The 17167-nt window shown below is 37.7% G+C and overlaps 1 protein-coding gene across 1 annotated transcript; it reads left to right on the top strand.

The window, feature by feature from the left end:
• Nucleotides 1–11058: 11058 nt before the first annotated feature.
• On the top strand, nt 11059–13608 carry LOC114510240 (olfactory receptor 6M1-like). The gene is given in 2 exon segments (XM_028528900.2): nt 11059–12695; nt 12697–13608. Coding segments are annotated over 2 exon segments (942 nt in total). The 5' UTR covers nt 11059–12179; the 3' UTR covers nt 13123–13608.
• Nucleotides 13609–17167: the final 3559 nt, after the last annotated feature.

The raw sequence follows: 17167 nt of genomic DNA, 5'->3' as shown, positions 1-17167 counted from the left end.
ACAAGAGCGACCAGACCGGAGAAAAAATAAATAAATAAGTAAAATAATAGGAGAGACGGGGAAAGACGTAAGATATTTTTCCAGCAGAACAGATCAGACCCCCAGGACTCATCCTTTTGAGTGACCAAGAAATAGCCAATCTATCAGATGCACAGTTCAAAACACTGGTGATCAGGAAGCTCACGGAACTGGTGGGTTTTGGATCCAAATTACATGAAAAAATGCAGATTACCATAAAAGGGATGCAGGAAGACACACGGAGAAGAGCCAATTGTGAAAGGAAGGAATCTGAATCTCAAAACAACACAGTGGACCAGAAGGAAGATAGAATCAACCAAGCAGGAGAGCATGATGAAATAAGAATTCAAAAAATCGAAGAAAAGCTTAAGACCATCGAGGACACCTTTAAACGTTCCAACATCCGAATTATAGGGGTACCAGAAGGGGAAGACCAACAAGTGGAAAAGTTATTTGAACAAATAATAAAGGAGAACTTCCCCAAACTGGCAAAGGGAACAGTCTTCCAAGAAATCCAAGGAGCGCAGAGAGCCCCAAAGAAGCTGGACCCAAGAAGAAACACACCAAGGCACATCATCATTACATTAGCCAAGGTAAAAACGAAGGAGAGAATCCTAGAAGCAGCAAGAGATAAGGGGACAGTAACCTACAAAGGAGTTCCCATCAGACTGTCAGCTGATTTCTCAAGAGAGACCTTACAGGCAAGAAGGGGCTGGAAAGAAATATTCCAAGTCATGAAAGACAAGGACCTACATCCCAGATTGCTCTATCCAGCAAAGCTCTCATTTAGAATGGAAGAGAAGATAAAGTGCTTTTCAGATAAGGTCAAATTAAAGGAGTTCATCATCACCAAGCCCTTACTTTATGAAATGCTAAAGGGACTTATCTAAGAAAAGAAGATAAAGAAAAGACATGTATAGTAAAAGGACAGCAAACTCACAATTATTAACAACCACACCTAAAGCAAAACCAAAAGAAACTAAGTAAACAACTAGAATAGGAACAGAACCACAGAAATAGAGGGCACAAGGGGGGGCTAGCAGTAGGGGTGGGAGGAGGAGAGAGGGGGAAAAGGTATAGAGAATAAGTAGCATAGAATGTAGGTTGAAAATAGATAGGGGGAGGGCAAGAATAGTACAGGAAATGTAGAAGCTAAAGAACTCATAAGTATTACATATGGACATGGACTAAAGGGGGGAAGGTGGGTGGGAGAGGGGGCACAGGGGGGAGGGGAGTGAAGGGGGAAATGGGACAACTGTAATAGCATAATCAATAAAATATATTTAAAAAAAAAAAAGAATGATGCTCTAACCAACTCAGCTGTGCAATCAGGGCAAAATAGTTTTTTAAAACAAAGAAAGGAAGAATGGAGGCCAAAAGATAAAAGAATGACTTCTTTAAAGTGATAAGAGGTTACAACAATATTTAGAGGACAGAGACCTATTTTACTGATGTTACAGAATGTAACTAACCTAAGCTAGGATGTAAGTGCCTATGGAGGGAGATCACTCTGAGAAGTGCCTTGATCAACTCAGAAAATCTTAAAATATAAAGACAATGTCTGTCATTTACACGGTTGGAAGAATGGCAGATGACAGAAAGGTTTCCGTTTGATCCCCTGTAACTGTAGACCAAAGGTTTTGCCTCCGGAAAGATTCAACATGAGAAGCTGCAGACACGGGAATAGCTAGTATAGTGGGAAACAGGGGGCTGTGAAGCTGAAACAGGAATGTCTTTCTTTTAAGTTCAAAAGTACCAGATACCACGTGAGGAGAAAGGCTGAAAACAATGGAATTAAGTGAAAGCCTGCATGTTTTATTAAAATAACTGGTCTCCTCCCACTGAACCTTGCTGCCATAATTCATTCTAGCAGCCAGCACAAACTCCCTAGGTAGGATTTCAGAAAGTTTCTAGAGAAATTAAATATCCCCTCCGAACAGCTTGAAGATAGTTACCACTAAAAACCCATATACTATAAAAGTAAATCCACCACCTTACTGCACACACTGACATTCAATCAGTAAGTCCTATCTACTCACACAGTTTCAGACCAAATTTTCATGGCTTGCTCAATAACAAGTGGGGAAAGGAGCGCCAGGATAGATCTAGGGAGCTCACAATGAAAAATTAAAATTCAAAGCATAATACAAGAAAAATTATAAATCTGGAGAGGAAAAAATATACAGGCAATAGATTTTCAAAATTATATATAATTATACTCATAAGAGATAATACATTTCACCCAAAAATGCAAAACAAAATAAAAAATAATAGGTTGCAATAAACAAGATGTAATTAGAGAACAAGAAAACATTCTTTGAAGTTGAAAATATAATACTAAAAAACATAAATGAAACAGGAGAGTTAGATTATAAATTTATAAAAAATTAAATGGAGACAACTGTACTTGAACAACAATTAAATTTAAAAAATGACAAATTTCCCAGAAAATGAGGGGGACAAGAAAAGTGAAAGTGAGAACAATATTAGTCTTCATATGGCATTGGCACCCCAATAATAGAATTTTTAGGAAAAAATGACAACGAAAAGAGCATAATAAAATATCTCCTAACCAAAAATATGAGTTAAAGGGTATGCTGATTATTTAGCACTATGAATGAAACACAGCCCATGAGCATCTTGAAGTTTCAAAAACTGGGCAAACAAGCTAAATGCTTCGAAAGTGGAAAAATTATATACAAAGGACTGTATAAAAGGGAGTAAAACTGGCTTATTTTTATAAAAATGGGAATAAAAATGGCAATGTGATAACAAGAACATTAGAGTGGAAATACAGTGGAAATATTGTTTCAAAAGTCTGCAGAAAAAAATTATTTCTAATTTAGAATTATATACCTATTCAAATTATTAGTAAGGCTAAACATAGAATAAAGACCTTTTCAGAAATGCAGAAACTATAAAAAAATATACTTCTCATACATTTTTAAGAAGTTCCTAGAGGTTTATGTTTCAACGATATAAGATAGACGCACAGTCCTAGAAATTGATTGATGAACCATAAATAAAGTAAAAAAAATGTCCAAAAGTAATGGTGAACAACAGCTGTAAAATGGCCTGTGTAGACCAATCATTTCAGACAGGAGCAAGATCAACCAGGCCAGGATATCACAGGAAGACAGTCTGGTGAGTACAGAAGCAAGAATAGAACCAATGGGTTATTTGATTTATCTATGGTAGAATTGAGGGGCTAAATAAGCAAACAAAAGACAGGAAATGGTTTGAAAAATTCTAGAAATTAGCCCTGGTTGGCGTAGCTCAGTGGATTGAGTGCGGGCTGGGAACCAAAGTGTCCCAGGTTCGATTCCCAGCCAGGGTACATTCCTGGGTTGCAGGCCAGAACCCCCAGCAACTGCACATTGATGTCTCTCTCTCTCTCTCTCTCCCTCTCTCTCTCCCTCTCTCTCTCTCTCTCTCTCTCCCTCCCTCCCTCCCTCCCTTCCCTCTCTAAAAATAAATAAATAAGATCTTTGAAAAAAAAATTCTAGAAATTGATATGGCTACTTTGGAAGATAGTGGGACAGTTTATTACAAACTAAACATACTTTTACCATCTGGTCCAGCCAGAGTGATCCTATTCACCCAACTGAATTGAAAACTTATGCTTGCACAAAAAATTTCCCATGGATGTTTACAGAAACTTTATTCCTAATTGCTAAAACTCAGAGGTGACCCAAATATCCTTCAGTAGGTGAGTGAATAAATAAACTGTGGTACACCCAGACAATGCAATATCACTCACTGCTAAAAAGAAATGAGCTACCAAGCTGGGGAAAAAAATATGGAGAAATCTTAAACGCATGTTGGAAGAGGAAAATCTAGAGTTAGTAAAGAGAGATCAGGAGTTGCAGGGAGGGAAAAGGAGGAAGTGATAAATAAAGCACAAGATTTGGGGGCACTAAAATACTTTGTATGACACCATAATGATGGATACATGTCACTATACATTTGTCCAAAACCAAAGCATGTACAACACCAAGAGGGAAGTCTAAAGTAAACTTTGGGCCATGTGATAACGATGTGTCAATATAGGTTTATTAGTTGTAACAAAAGCATTACTCTGGTGGGGGATGTGTGTGATGGGGGAGAATATGCATGTGTAGGGGCGGGAAATATGTGAAAGAACTTTGTACATTCCTCTGAATTTTGCTAAAATGCCTCTTTTAAAAAAGTTCCTAAAAATCATAGAATTTTTTAAAGTATCTTTCCAGAAACAGGGAAGTAATTATAATACCATTCCAAGATCAATGATGAACAATATTATTAGCATAAAATAGTATTATATTATAAAAAGTCAGTTTATTCAATCAAAAATTATGATATTTCTGTATAGCAGATAGAGGATAAAGAAAATTAGCAAAGAACTTAAAATTCATTTTTTACAATAGAAATCTTAGAGATAATGTATAAATTTGATAAATTTTTAAAAGATATATGTTTTTATTTTAAAATATGAAGGCAACACTGGAAGACAATATCAAAAGTATTTCAAATAATTCCCTATGAGAAATAGGGAATTTCTATGAGAAAAAAAAGTGGAAAGAAGGAGCAAGTAACCTCTCTTTTTTTAAACAAAACTTCAGTATTCATTCACTTTCACTATGTATCTTTTTAGAATAAAAAAAAAGTTTAAAACAATAGAAAGAAAGCATATTGGTTGAGAGTAAGAGAAAAATGAGATTAGAGGAAAAAACAGCATAAGTCCCAAACAGGAGAGAATTGAAGCAAAGATGCAAGTGAAGGGAAGAGGACATGTCACCACAAAGTGTGTCTCTGTGACACATTAGTTATTTTCAGTTAAAGTTACTTGAGAAACAGCCTGTGCAAGAAAGACAGTCTGAGGCTCCTTAGTTTTCCCTGAAGGCAGGAAATAAATTTCCCATGTTAAAGGTACCCTCCTTGTACCAGGAGGGCAGAAGGCACCCTCATCACCAGAGATCAGAAATTTAGGGCTGATTCAGTAAATGAGTGGATCAAAAACTATGGTACATTTACATGATGGAATTCTATGCAGCAGAGAGAAAGGAGCTCCTACCCTTTGTGGCAGCATGGATAGAACTAGAGAGCATTATGCTAAGTGAAATAAGCCAGGTGGTGAGGGACAAATACTATATGATCTCACCTTTAACTGGAACATAATCAACAAAACAAACAGGCAAGCAAAATATAACCAAAGACACTGAAATTGAAAATAGGCTGACAGTGACCAGAGGGGAGAGGGGAGTGGATAATGGGGGAATAGGGTGAAGGGTTTACAGGAACAATTATAAAGGACACATGGAATAACAAGGAGGGTGGAAACAGGGAAAGGAGGTGGGGAGGGCTGAGGAGGTGGGGAAGGGTGGGGGCAAAGGCAGAAAACTGTACTTGAACAACAATTAAAAAATGTTAAAAAAAAGAAATGTAGGGCTGAGAAGGTTGTATAAACAAACCATGTTACTCACCAATTTAACACTACAAACTCAAAATCCTTTGTCCTGTCAATTCACAAATTTATTTTTTGGTACTTTTTACAAAACTTCTTTAGTAACTTTTTTTAGTCTCAAAGTTTTATTAGTTTTAAATTAATAAAATATTTTAATTATATACATATAAAATTATTTTTTCTCCTGTTACTCTGTTTTATATTAATTTAATTATTAAATTAGCCAAAGAACCTAGAAGGAAAGAATAGAAAATGTTTTCTCCCCTACACAAGTACTCGCAAGAAGTCTCAGCTAGCTCACAGTGAGGAGCACACGGCAGACACGAGGGCTGAGAGTCCTTTCTCAGGGTAGAAACTAGGAAAAACCACTCAGGCATCTGGTTAGCTAACACAGTTAAGATAAACATCAGGGACATTTAACTTTGGTTAAAACAGTGGATGTAAAGGCAGGTTCTGATCCCCAGGAAGAGTAAGAATTCCCACCACCAAAGTTACATATTCCTGCATCATGGCAGCTGACCTTCATAGCAATGTCCATATTGTGTACATGCAGACAAGAGAATTGGCAGTCCACAGTGACCTCTGGAAAACACCTGAGGCTGAGTATTAATCTCCCAAAGGGTGGCCAACACAGCAGAGAAAGATTTAATGCAGTACATTAATAATGATGATCTTGGTAAGATCTTGACTGTGCTTTTCCTTTTATAGTTACAGAGCTGTCTTCATGTATTTATGAGCATGTATTGATATTAAGTAAAATGCTCTACTTTTTCCAAGAGTCACTGTTTTGGGGGATGAGTCATTGCCTGTCTGGCCTAGGACAAAATTCATCCTAAATCAAACTTGGTTTTTCCCTATAGCTTGAGAAAGAGTTGTGAGGTTGTTTCTAAAACATTACATTTTACCAAAACATTGTAGTCCAACTAGTGCTTATAAGAAGAAATTTCATTTATCTACCTTATCTATATCTATACATGTGTGTGCATGTTGAGAACAAAAAGTCAATGCCACCAGGAGTCCCCAGTCTGGCGTGTAGGGAAGGGAGAAACTTCATTCCAGTGAAATGGCTCCAGCAGAACAGTTCAAGTGAAGCAATTCAAGGGAAGCAGCTCAGCAGCTCACACTGCACCACGGTAAGGCAGATCCGGTGAGACAGCCCCAGGAGGGAAATTCAGTTTTTGGTGAAAACTGAAAGTGTGCTCCACCCAGAGAAGAAGTTCACTTAATAAGGAAAAACTCCCTCATGTGGCCCCTGATTGACAAATAAGGACTGGAAACAGGCACATTTTTGATTGTTCCAAAAAGTACTATTCTGATTGGTTGTTATTAAGCCTCTCTGATTAGTCATTTTAAAAAATAAATACAAAATGGTGAAAAACATGAAGGCAATTTAATAAAACCTATCCAGAAAAAAAATTTCTTATATGTTGAAAAAATCCAGGTTATAATAACAAAATTGATGATTAAGAGGAAGGGAAGTGATATTCATGGGGAGTAAGATTAAGAAATTCAAATTTTACTGTCTTTTATCAGTTGTTTACAAAGACATTAAGTTTAACCACAACGCACACTGATGCCAGTGCTTAGGAGGAAACAGAAGACCATGAACCACTGAAAAAGTCTTTACTAAAGTGTCACAAATGATTTTCATGTTTTCAAATTCAGTTTAAAAAAAACTCCATCTTTTTTTTTTTGTACACTCTATGGTAGTTGTTTGTTTACTTCTTCAAACATAGGCAGCAAATGGCAGGAAAAAAAAACTTACAAGGTTGTATGATATGAGTCTTGGAAGACTTTTATCAGAAACCAAGGAATAGTGATTTGAAAGTGGAGCCTGGGAACAGAATAACGCCAGCACCAACTGCCACAATGCCCATGAGCTACTCTTCCCGCGGTGCCCCAGCCCTGAGGTCCAGAAAAAGAAGGACGCGAGTTCTCATTTGAAAGGGCCTCAATGGAACCAGTGTCCTCGGGTGAAAGTCGTGTTTATGTTAGGCTAAAAAGTCACAATGTTTTTAGTTAAGGGTTCAATGTTGAAAGAAATTGTTGTTGAAAATTTGATGTGTTACATATAATATATACGAGAAAACTGGAAATTTGTGGCAAGCTTTCAACTGTGTGAGATAAGTCAGGAGAATGGAAGGACAGCTGAACCGAGCTGAGTTCAATATAGGCCTTCTCTTCTTAAACAGGGTAAAGTCAAGGATGAGAAACATTATGCAAGTCGTTGTATCTGGAACTCTAAAAAACTTTTAAAAAATTGCTGCTGCCCTGGCTGGTGTGGATCAGTTGGTTAGAGCATCGTCCTGTAACCAGAAGGTTGCAGTTTCAGTTCCCGGTCAGGGCATATACCCACATTGCAGTTTCAACCCCCAGTCTGGGTGTATACAGGGAAGGCAACCAGCTGATGCTTCTCTCTAGCATGGCTGTTTCTCTTTCTCCCCCTCTCTCTCTGAAAGCAATGAAAAACTGTCCTCCGGTGAGGATAAACCAAAAAATTTGATGCCGATACAGAGAGGGGTGCTACATGGTATCTAACACATCAGAATATTTATTGTTGGAGAATATTTTCCATTGTATCAACAACTTAAGAACAATAAAAATTTTGTACTTTTAGCGTTCTTATATATTTTTTAAGTATTCTTTTAAGTGAATAGAACAAAATATCTGAGTAAATCCCCAAGGAGCCTCTAACAGGTCTATTTGGCACCTTCTAAAACTTTGTAGCATGATTAGATAGTTCAGGATAAAAATTCTTTTATAACAATACTATTAATTAACTTTTTTTGATCCATATTCCCAAGAGTTACTCTCCTCTAAACCTCTAGGGCAAATAAGCTCATGAAAAAAAAAACAGTTCATCCTCTTAGGGGAAAAAGAAATTCATGCAAGAAAAAAATCTTTACTGTAAAGAGAAAAGGAAGGGGTAACTTTAAAAATAACTCAAGTCACCTTTAATCCAGTGATTCATAGTATTCAAGACCATTTAGAAAAAGCTTCAATAGAAAGATTATTATTCTAGTAACTATAAAATACCAAAAATTGTTCTGCATTCCCTTTACTGGGCCATCACTTGGTGAAGATGCCATAAGAAGGATCCTGCAACTGCCACATATAGATGAGTTAGTTGTATGAAATTCTATATATAAAACAGACCAGTTACTAAATGATTAATGTTATTCAGAATCAACCAAAAAAAACAAAAAAAATAATGAAAAATTCCTAAGAATTGAGAATCCATTTTCCAGGATAATTTTTTTAATGGGAGTGGGAGAAGACATACTCTAATCTAGATATGTCTGACTTATTTCTGAAAGTTCTTCAAGTTACCACAACTACTATGTTCTCTACCTGAAAAACAGATTCTAGAATTTATGTTACATTGAACTCATAGGGATGTTGTGAGGCAAGGGGGGCATCTAGATCACACAGGTGTTTGAGGGCCATTGTGATGAAAAAGGTTAATATTTTACCTATAAGGCCAGTACATGAATGCGTATTTGGAAGTTACAGGATCTTCCATTTGAGATAAAAGCTCTTCATTCAGCCAGTACTAAAGCAAGGCAGTGACGTTCCAACACTGAAGTCCTCCAAGCAGTGGTTGAATGGGGATGTGGTAGGATGCTAATCAGAGCGACTTTTACTGGGGTTAGGTAGTTCAGTGACAGGTTTATTTTTATCTTTAAGACATACTTATTTCTGTTAGCTAGAAATAGAAATAGAATTGGCAAAAAACTCAAAATACAATGCTTAGAATTAATTCATTCATGCACAACCAAAGTTTGAGCCTCTTACTATGTCTGCACATTCAAAATCTGTTGGAAGAATATTATATCATCTGTATAATTGGTGAAATGTAAATATACTTTTTGACCCATGTTTTATTTATTAATATATCACTTTGTTAAATTTATCTTTCTGTGTGTAGTCTCTGATCTGTCAGTATTCTTAGTGGAGTCAGATGCCAGTCTGAGGGGATTAGATTCAGTACACATTAATAATATGCCTCTGTTACAAATTAAACTTTTCATAATTTATTTATTTAAATAACAAATAATTAGCTCCAATTGTTCGTCTTCTTTAAGTTCACCTGAATCCTTCTAAATGGAGCCATATTTCTTTTAGTAAAAATCTGTCAGATATTATCACATATATTTTTTTAATTTAAGCTCCACAGAAGCTCATTTTAAATGTTATAATTACCTTCACTTCTTAGATAAAGAAGCTATGACTCAATTGAAGTATTCAATCTAATGTGACAAAAATAAAAAAGGTAAAATCTAGGACTGGAACCCAGTTTTCTATCTCAAATTAATCAAATACTTGAATTTTAAGATGTGAAATAGCATTTACCTTGAACAACCTCATGAAAATAATAATTTTTAAAAACAGACAACAGAATACCCCAGACAGAAAAGACACATGAAATTTCATACACTATTATATTGGTATTGCATTCACAATTTGCCACTTCTGTACAGTAACTTACAGAATCATGTGGAAGCCTGTTTACTAGAGAATAAAAGAAGTTAGAATCTTTGAGGTGGAGAATGAAGGTGAAAAGTAACTGGTGACAACTGAATAAAACTATAACCCTATACATGTAGAGTCCAACATTGTAATTTTTCAGACAAGAAAACTGAAGTCCAGAACATAAAAGGAGATTTTTTTTTGTAAGCACAGAAGCTTAATCTGGTTAAAGGCACAAGCTACCCAGCTTTCAGTGTGATGTAGAAGAATTACCTCTGGAGGGGGCGGGCAGGGAAACATGATAGCTATCTATAAATGATTTAACATGATCAACCATTATAGTAAGGTAAATTCTAATGTTATAAGACTGAATCTTTTTCTGGATTTTTATATTACAAAGTAAATAGTGAAAACAAATATCCTACAGGAAAATAAGAGTATTCTAAGGAATTAATAAGACAACTGAACAAAGATGTATGAGTAAGAATTTTTATTTGATCATTATCTCCACAAGCAAGAAATGCTGATGATTTAAATTACAAAACAACCCAAGTGGCTAAATATAGCATGGCTTCATCCATAGAAACAGGACAGACCCTTAAAAATGACTGTGAAGGAAACACTGGGAGACATGTGATTTGTCTGTTACCTTGATTGTGGTGGTATCATGGTGTTTGCATGTGCCCAAACTCATCACCTTGTACATATGAAATATGTGCAGCTCTTTGTGTATTAATTATACCTTGAAAAGCTGTTTTTTAAAAAAATGAGTGTATGTATTTTTATTAATTGACATGAAAAGATGATATTTTCAGTAAAAAAAAGAAAAATGAGAGAAGTTACAGAGCAATGTTAGCATGACTTCATATGTACAGGGTGGAACGAAAGGAGGTTTACAGTTGTGAATATGCAAAACAGAGACTTTATTCTGGTATTACTATTTATAATTGTATTATTTTCCGTATGAATAACTATAAACCTACTTCTGCCCCACCCTGAATATGTATATAATTTGAACTTTGAAACAGCCTAGGAATATATCCAATAAAAGCTTGCCACTGTATCTGCAACATATTTAATTACAGATTATAATCTTGTTTTTGCACTTGCATTTTCTCATTCTTTGCACTGAGAAATGTATTTTTGTAGTAGGATAAACTACAAATAAAAAATGAAATAGGAAGGCAACTATTTTATCTTGGAAGGAGAGTAGGAAGGGAGGTGAAAAAGGAAAATGAGGGGAGCAGTTATGACTCATTTGTAAAGAAGGAGCGAAGTGGAATCTAGATGAACACTGAGGTAAGAGTTAAAGAATAGGTCATTTTAACTTGAAATGGGGAAATTTGTGCAAAAGAACCTTGTCTCCGATACTGGGATTAGTGACAAACTGAATGACCCTAATGTAGTTTTATAATTTCAATTGATCAAGTAAGTGAAGAAGGCTGAATATCCTCTGCTTTACCTTCCTATGTATAATGTGTACCTCTCTGACTTTATCACATTATCTAATGTCTTCTCAAATAATCAGCAGCCAGATGTGTGACATATATATTGTGTCACAGAACATATGGGAATTAGGTTTCAGACACAGGATGAAATCTAATAACCAACATTCATTTTTCCCTTTTGATGTGTCTATGGACATGATTAGTAGGAACCATGGCACATTGTTCCTTTTGAATGCCCCTGCTTTATTTCCACAGATCTATATATGCTGGGAAAAGACTTCAGAAATGGGAAACTCTGGAGATCACCAAATATTGGCAAAAAGGAATCCATCTCTATCTCTTACTCATGGCAGGTCTCTAATACGCACTGCCAAAAAGAAAGAAAATTTATTATAGAAAAGGCAAGCAAGTATTTAAAAGGGTTTCCCTCTTAGGGATTGTAAACTTCAGAATAACAGCAAGCTCTAATTAAAGTATGAGTCAGTACTTAAGCAAATTTTTAGCTGGGGAGATAAAGCTGGACAAGCTGAAAAGAAGAGAAGCTTCATTAAATGAAAGGTTGTTTTTAAATCCAATCTTATCCTTTCATTTTACAGAAATTGTCATGTGGCAACGGCACTTTTACTTTCCTGAGGTTGCACAAAAACAACTTCCAGATCAACTATAGCCCATGAGTCATCTCCCAGTAACAGGCACCCTCCACAATACCTTTCCAACGGATATTTACTAAAGCACCTTCAAGGCTGACTATCCCTGTCTTGTTTCTGAAGGGAGGCCCTGCCCACTGTGTAGCACCAGCCATGAAGAACCAAAGCACGGTGACCGAATTCACCCTGACGTCTTTCCCAGTGCTCCCGGAGCTTCGGGCCTTCCTCTTTGCAGTTCTCCTGTTCACTTACACATTAACTGCAACAGGAAACATTATCATTTCCCTAATATGGACAGATAATCGCCTGCAAACCCCAATGTACTTCTTCCCCAGTAATCTGTCCTTTCTGGATATTTTATATACTACTGTTGTTACCCCAAAGCTGCTAGCCTGCCTCCTAGGAGAGAAGAAAACCATATCTTCTGCTGGCTGCATCACCCAAGCATACTTCTGTTTTTACGTGGGGACAGTGGAATTTATCCTGCTGGCAGTGATGTCCTTTGACCGCTATGTGGCTATCTGTAACCCCCTGTGCTACCCCATCATCATGAACAGCAGGGCCTGCCTCCTGCTGGTTCTAGGCTGCTGGGTGGGGGCCTTCTTGTCTGTGCTGGCACCAACCATTGTAGTGACAAGGCTACCTTACTGTCACAAAGAAATTAATCATTTTTTTCTGTGACATTGCCCCTCTTCTGCAAGTGGCCTGTATAGATATGCACCTCATTGAGAAGATAGACTTCCTCCTATCTGCCCTTGTCACCCTGAGTTCCCTGGCCTTCACTACTGGGTCCTATACCTACATCATTTCTACCATCCTGCGTATCCCCTCAGCCCAAGGCCATCAAAAAGTTTTTTATACCTGCCCTTCTCACATCACTGTTGTCTCCATTGCCTATGGGAGCAACATCTTTGTGTACGTAAGACCCAATCAGAACTATTCACTGGATTTTAACAAGGTAGCTGCTGTCCTCATTACAGTAGTGACCCCTCTTCTGAATCTTTTCATTTATAGCTTGAGAAATGACAAGGTGAAAGAACTGTTGAGAGACTCAATGGATAGAATCATATTCTTGATACTAAGGAAAACACATTAGCATTTAGTACAATATGTCACATAACATTCCTTATGTTCAACTTTCATTCTGCATGGATATAGTGTCATGCTGGTACATTAGAAACCCAAGGCTGTGTCAACAGGACAAGCCATGATCATACCAAGCTGAAAGGAAATTCTGCCTATGTCTGAGAAAAATCTAATCCATAAACTATATGGTATCTCCAAACCATAAAAACATGAAAATTTACCTAATGGAAATTCAGAGACCTACAAATCTAGTCTTGGCTAAATCAGTTTATTTTCCAGGTGAGTTAGACCATATCACAATTTATCTGAGCCTCAATGTCTCCATCTCTAAATGAAATAATAGCAAAGGATCGTTATTTGTAAAGAGACATGTAAAATTTAAGAAGTTTTTGTCCTGGCTAGGTGACTCAGGTGGTTGGAATGTTATCCTGTACACCAAAAAGTTTGCAGATTTGATTCCCAGTCAGGGCACATACCTAGGTTTCAGGTTCCATCCCCAGTCAGGGCACATACAAGAGGCAACTGATCAATGTCTCTCTGTCACACTGATGTTTCTCTCTCTCTCTCTGGCACCATCTTACTCTCCCCACCTCTGCCTCTTTAAAATCACTAAACATATCCTCATGTGAGGATAAAAAAATTAAAAATTTTAACTTTTAGTTAGGTGCTCTCGAGTATTTCAAGAGAATCAGTTTTCACACCTATTAGCCAGACTGAGGAAATATGATGTGAGGAGTGAGGGTTACAGAAGTAAGTCCAAAGGTGACATCAAGCCTCTGGCTATAAACCTGAGTGAGTGGTTCAAATATGCAATGAGAAAAGGAACAGAAGAAGGGCAGGTTAATGGCAGACTTTATCAAATTGGAAGTTCCCGTGGAACATTCATTTATAAGTTGTCAGTTGAATTATTATTTGAAGCTTAGAAAAGAGATATGAGCTAGAAATACCATTTAATGAATCACCAAATATATTAATGATAATTACAGTCATAGAAGTGGCTGAGATCACCAGGAAAATAACAAAAGGAGACAACCCACAAATTAGAACAAGGATGGATAACCAAGGGAAAGAAAAACCGGGAGAGTATGGTGTCAGGAAATGAGGTGAAAGACAAAGGCGGAAATGTTTCAAGTAACATGATGAAGAAGTAAAAGTATCACCCTGGTCAGTGTGGCTCAGCTGGTTGGAGTGTCCTCCTGTAAACCAGAAGTTCACGGTCAAGGTGCATACGAGAGGCAACCGATTGGTGCCTCTCTCTCACATCGATGCTTCTCTCCCTCTTTCCCTCCCTTCCTCTCTTTAAAATCAATAAGCATGTCCTCAGGTGAGGATAAAAAAAAAAAGGAGTAAAAGTATCTGTTGCATTTGGTAGCAGCAGGTCATGAATGACAAATTGGGGGGTAAAGGCCAAAATAATGAAGGTAGAATAGTATATACACATAAAGACATGAAGAATATAAATATAAGGAACACTTTCAAGAAGGCTGGCTAAGAATAAAAACAGTATTGTAATATAAAAAACATGGATTAAAAATGGTATTTTCTAACAAGAGGTGTTTGCTTTTTAAAAATATTGGAAGAGTAGGGTAGTGAAGACAGGCTGGGGTCACAGGAGAGCAAGAATGACCAATGTGATGCGTTTTACCTGATATGGCCCAAGGTGAGGACATCGAGAACATTGGTAGGAGAGTTGGTGGCAGAAGGTTTTATTGCTGACTGATACACAGAGATGGATGAATCCAGGTGTGAAACCATGTCAGGTAACAACAAGATGAAAATTGTCACAATCCCCTTTGATGCATGGCCCAAAGTGAATCTTAAGAAGAGGCTTAGCACCTAACTTCTGGTAAAAAACAATCAAAGAAAAGTATAAATATAATTTTAACAATGCCTGTGTAGTAGAGCAAATGAACTAAGTTCATCATCAAGTAATGTGTTAATGCATGCAGGTCAACAGAAATTAATCATTTATTCATCTATTTCCCCAATATTGCTTGAATGCCTACAATGTACCACTGAACAGAACAGACAAAATCTGTACTCCCAATGGATTTAAATTATAGTGGAGAGATGTGCAATAAGTATAACTGAGAGAGAAATTGTATGAAAAGTTACACAGTGACAAACACGATAGAGAAAAATAAAGCAGAAAGGGAAATAGGGTTATAGGAGGTTTGATTTTAAGGCAGTGAAGAAAGCCTTCTCTTCACCTTTTAGTAAAGATTGGAAGGTGATAAGAGTGTAAACCCTGTAGATATCTAGGAGAAGAATATTACCTGGAGGTAGAACCAAGCCCCCAAGCTGTGGTGACAGTGAGGGAAGCAAGCTCTTGAACTACAGCCACTAGCCACAGAATCGTCTGAGAACCTCTGCTGCCAGATTCCCGGGCCAGTGGGAGCACCAGGATGGAGAACCAAGAATGTCAGCACTCGGCCCTTGACCTAAAAACCAAGTAGCTACAAGGCCACACCAATCCCATGTTGCTAAAGAACTGACTGTTAAACCCAGCCACATATAAACAATATATATTGATTACATGTAAGAAAGTTTATTCTTAAGTAAAACCAGACATGATTAATCCATAGTGTTATTTTGATCTGTTTGGATGAGTTCCTTTCATAACAAGATTGAAGTTAAAGACTAATTTATACATTTTTTAATCCTCAATCAAGGATATGTTTATTGATTTTAGAGAGAGAGGAAGCGGGGAGAAACACTGATGAGAGAAAGAAACATCAGTATGAGAGAGACACATCCATCATTTGCCTCCTGTACATGCCCTGACTAGGGATCAAACCCACAACCTAGCTATGTGCCCTGACCAGGAATTGAACCTGCACCCTCTTGGTATATGGGATGACCTTACAACCAACTGAGCCATTCAACCAGGGCTAATGTTTAAAAGAAACATCCAAAATAGAAACAAACCAGATGATTTACTTAAGAATTAGTTGCTTTATGTGGGGCTCCGCCTACAGAGCCCTCCTGTCTGCCATGGATGAGAATAAGTCTACCAAGACATGATCTGCTTGGGGAAGAAAGGTGGCCGATCTCTCAAAAGAGATGGGCCAGGAGCTTTTTCCTCAATGGGCTTTTATTGGGTTCAATTTGCACAGTAATACAGGTAAAGCTCATCAATCATTGTCAGACAGTAAGGATCAAACAATACATAACATACAAAGAACTATGAGGGCTTATTCTGAGTCAGGGTCAGTTAGCTAAAGGGCCATAAAACTTTGGGAAACAAACTCATTTCATACTTGGACCCTTATCAGAGAATTGAGGACATTCTTAGCAAAGCAGGTTTCATAGGATTTTATGCATTCTTTCTTAGGCCTGATCGCCCCAGGGAACTGCCTGTTCCTGCCCAGGGCGGCACCACCCTCCAGCATTGTTTCAGGCTTAAGCCAGGTAGGGGAAGTAAGGCAGCCAAGAGATTAGGAGACTTCTCACAGACAGAATGAGGACTCAGGCTATGTCAAAGCCAAGGGGTGAGGGTCTATCACCCCTTTTCTCTATAATCCCCCAAGTCCTTCCCTGAGGGCCCCTTCATGACCATGCCTTTCTTAGGTCATCCCTCCCTTGAGGAATCTGACCCATCATTGGCTAACCAGTCATCTTCCCTGGGCCAAGCAGGGTGAAGTAAAGGGGGAAGAGGTGGTGCCCCTGCCAGGGACATAAGCTTTGTCTCCTTAGTCGCTTATGGTCCCAAGGTCTCTCATTCAGCCTTAGCCATGGGGGTTTACAGCTTCTGAAACCAGGCAGGGCAGTTCCCAACATTGCTTAATACACTAATTCTCAAAATCTGGTTCCCAAACCAGCAGCAGTGAGAATATGTCAAAAATGAAAATTCCCAAGCACCACCCCAGGGCAACTGTATCTGAAACTCCAGAGGAAAAGAAGCCCAGTTGTCTGTGTCTTAACAAGCTTTCCAGAAGAGGCCCAAGTAAGCAAATGTTTGAGCACTGAGGGCTCAGTGAGAGCCAGGCACATTCTCCCTAGGATGTGTGCACCATTGCTCCTGCTCAAGGAGAGCCTTGAATAAATAATGCCAG

Source organism: Phyllostomus discolor, chromosome 13, assembly GCF_004126475.2.
Source record: "Phyllostomus discolor isolate MPI-MPIP mPhyDis1 chromosome 13, mPhyDis1.pri.v3, whole genome shotgun sequence".
Lineage (NCBI taxonomy): Eukaryota > Metazoa > Chordata > Mammalia > Chiroptera > Phyllostomidae > Phyllostomus > Phyllostomus discolor.
Note: the sequence above shows the minus strand (reverse complement) of the source record. Positions and strands in the feature narration are given on the sequence as shown.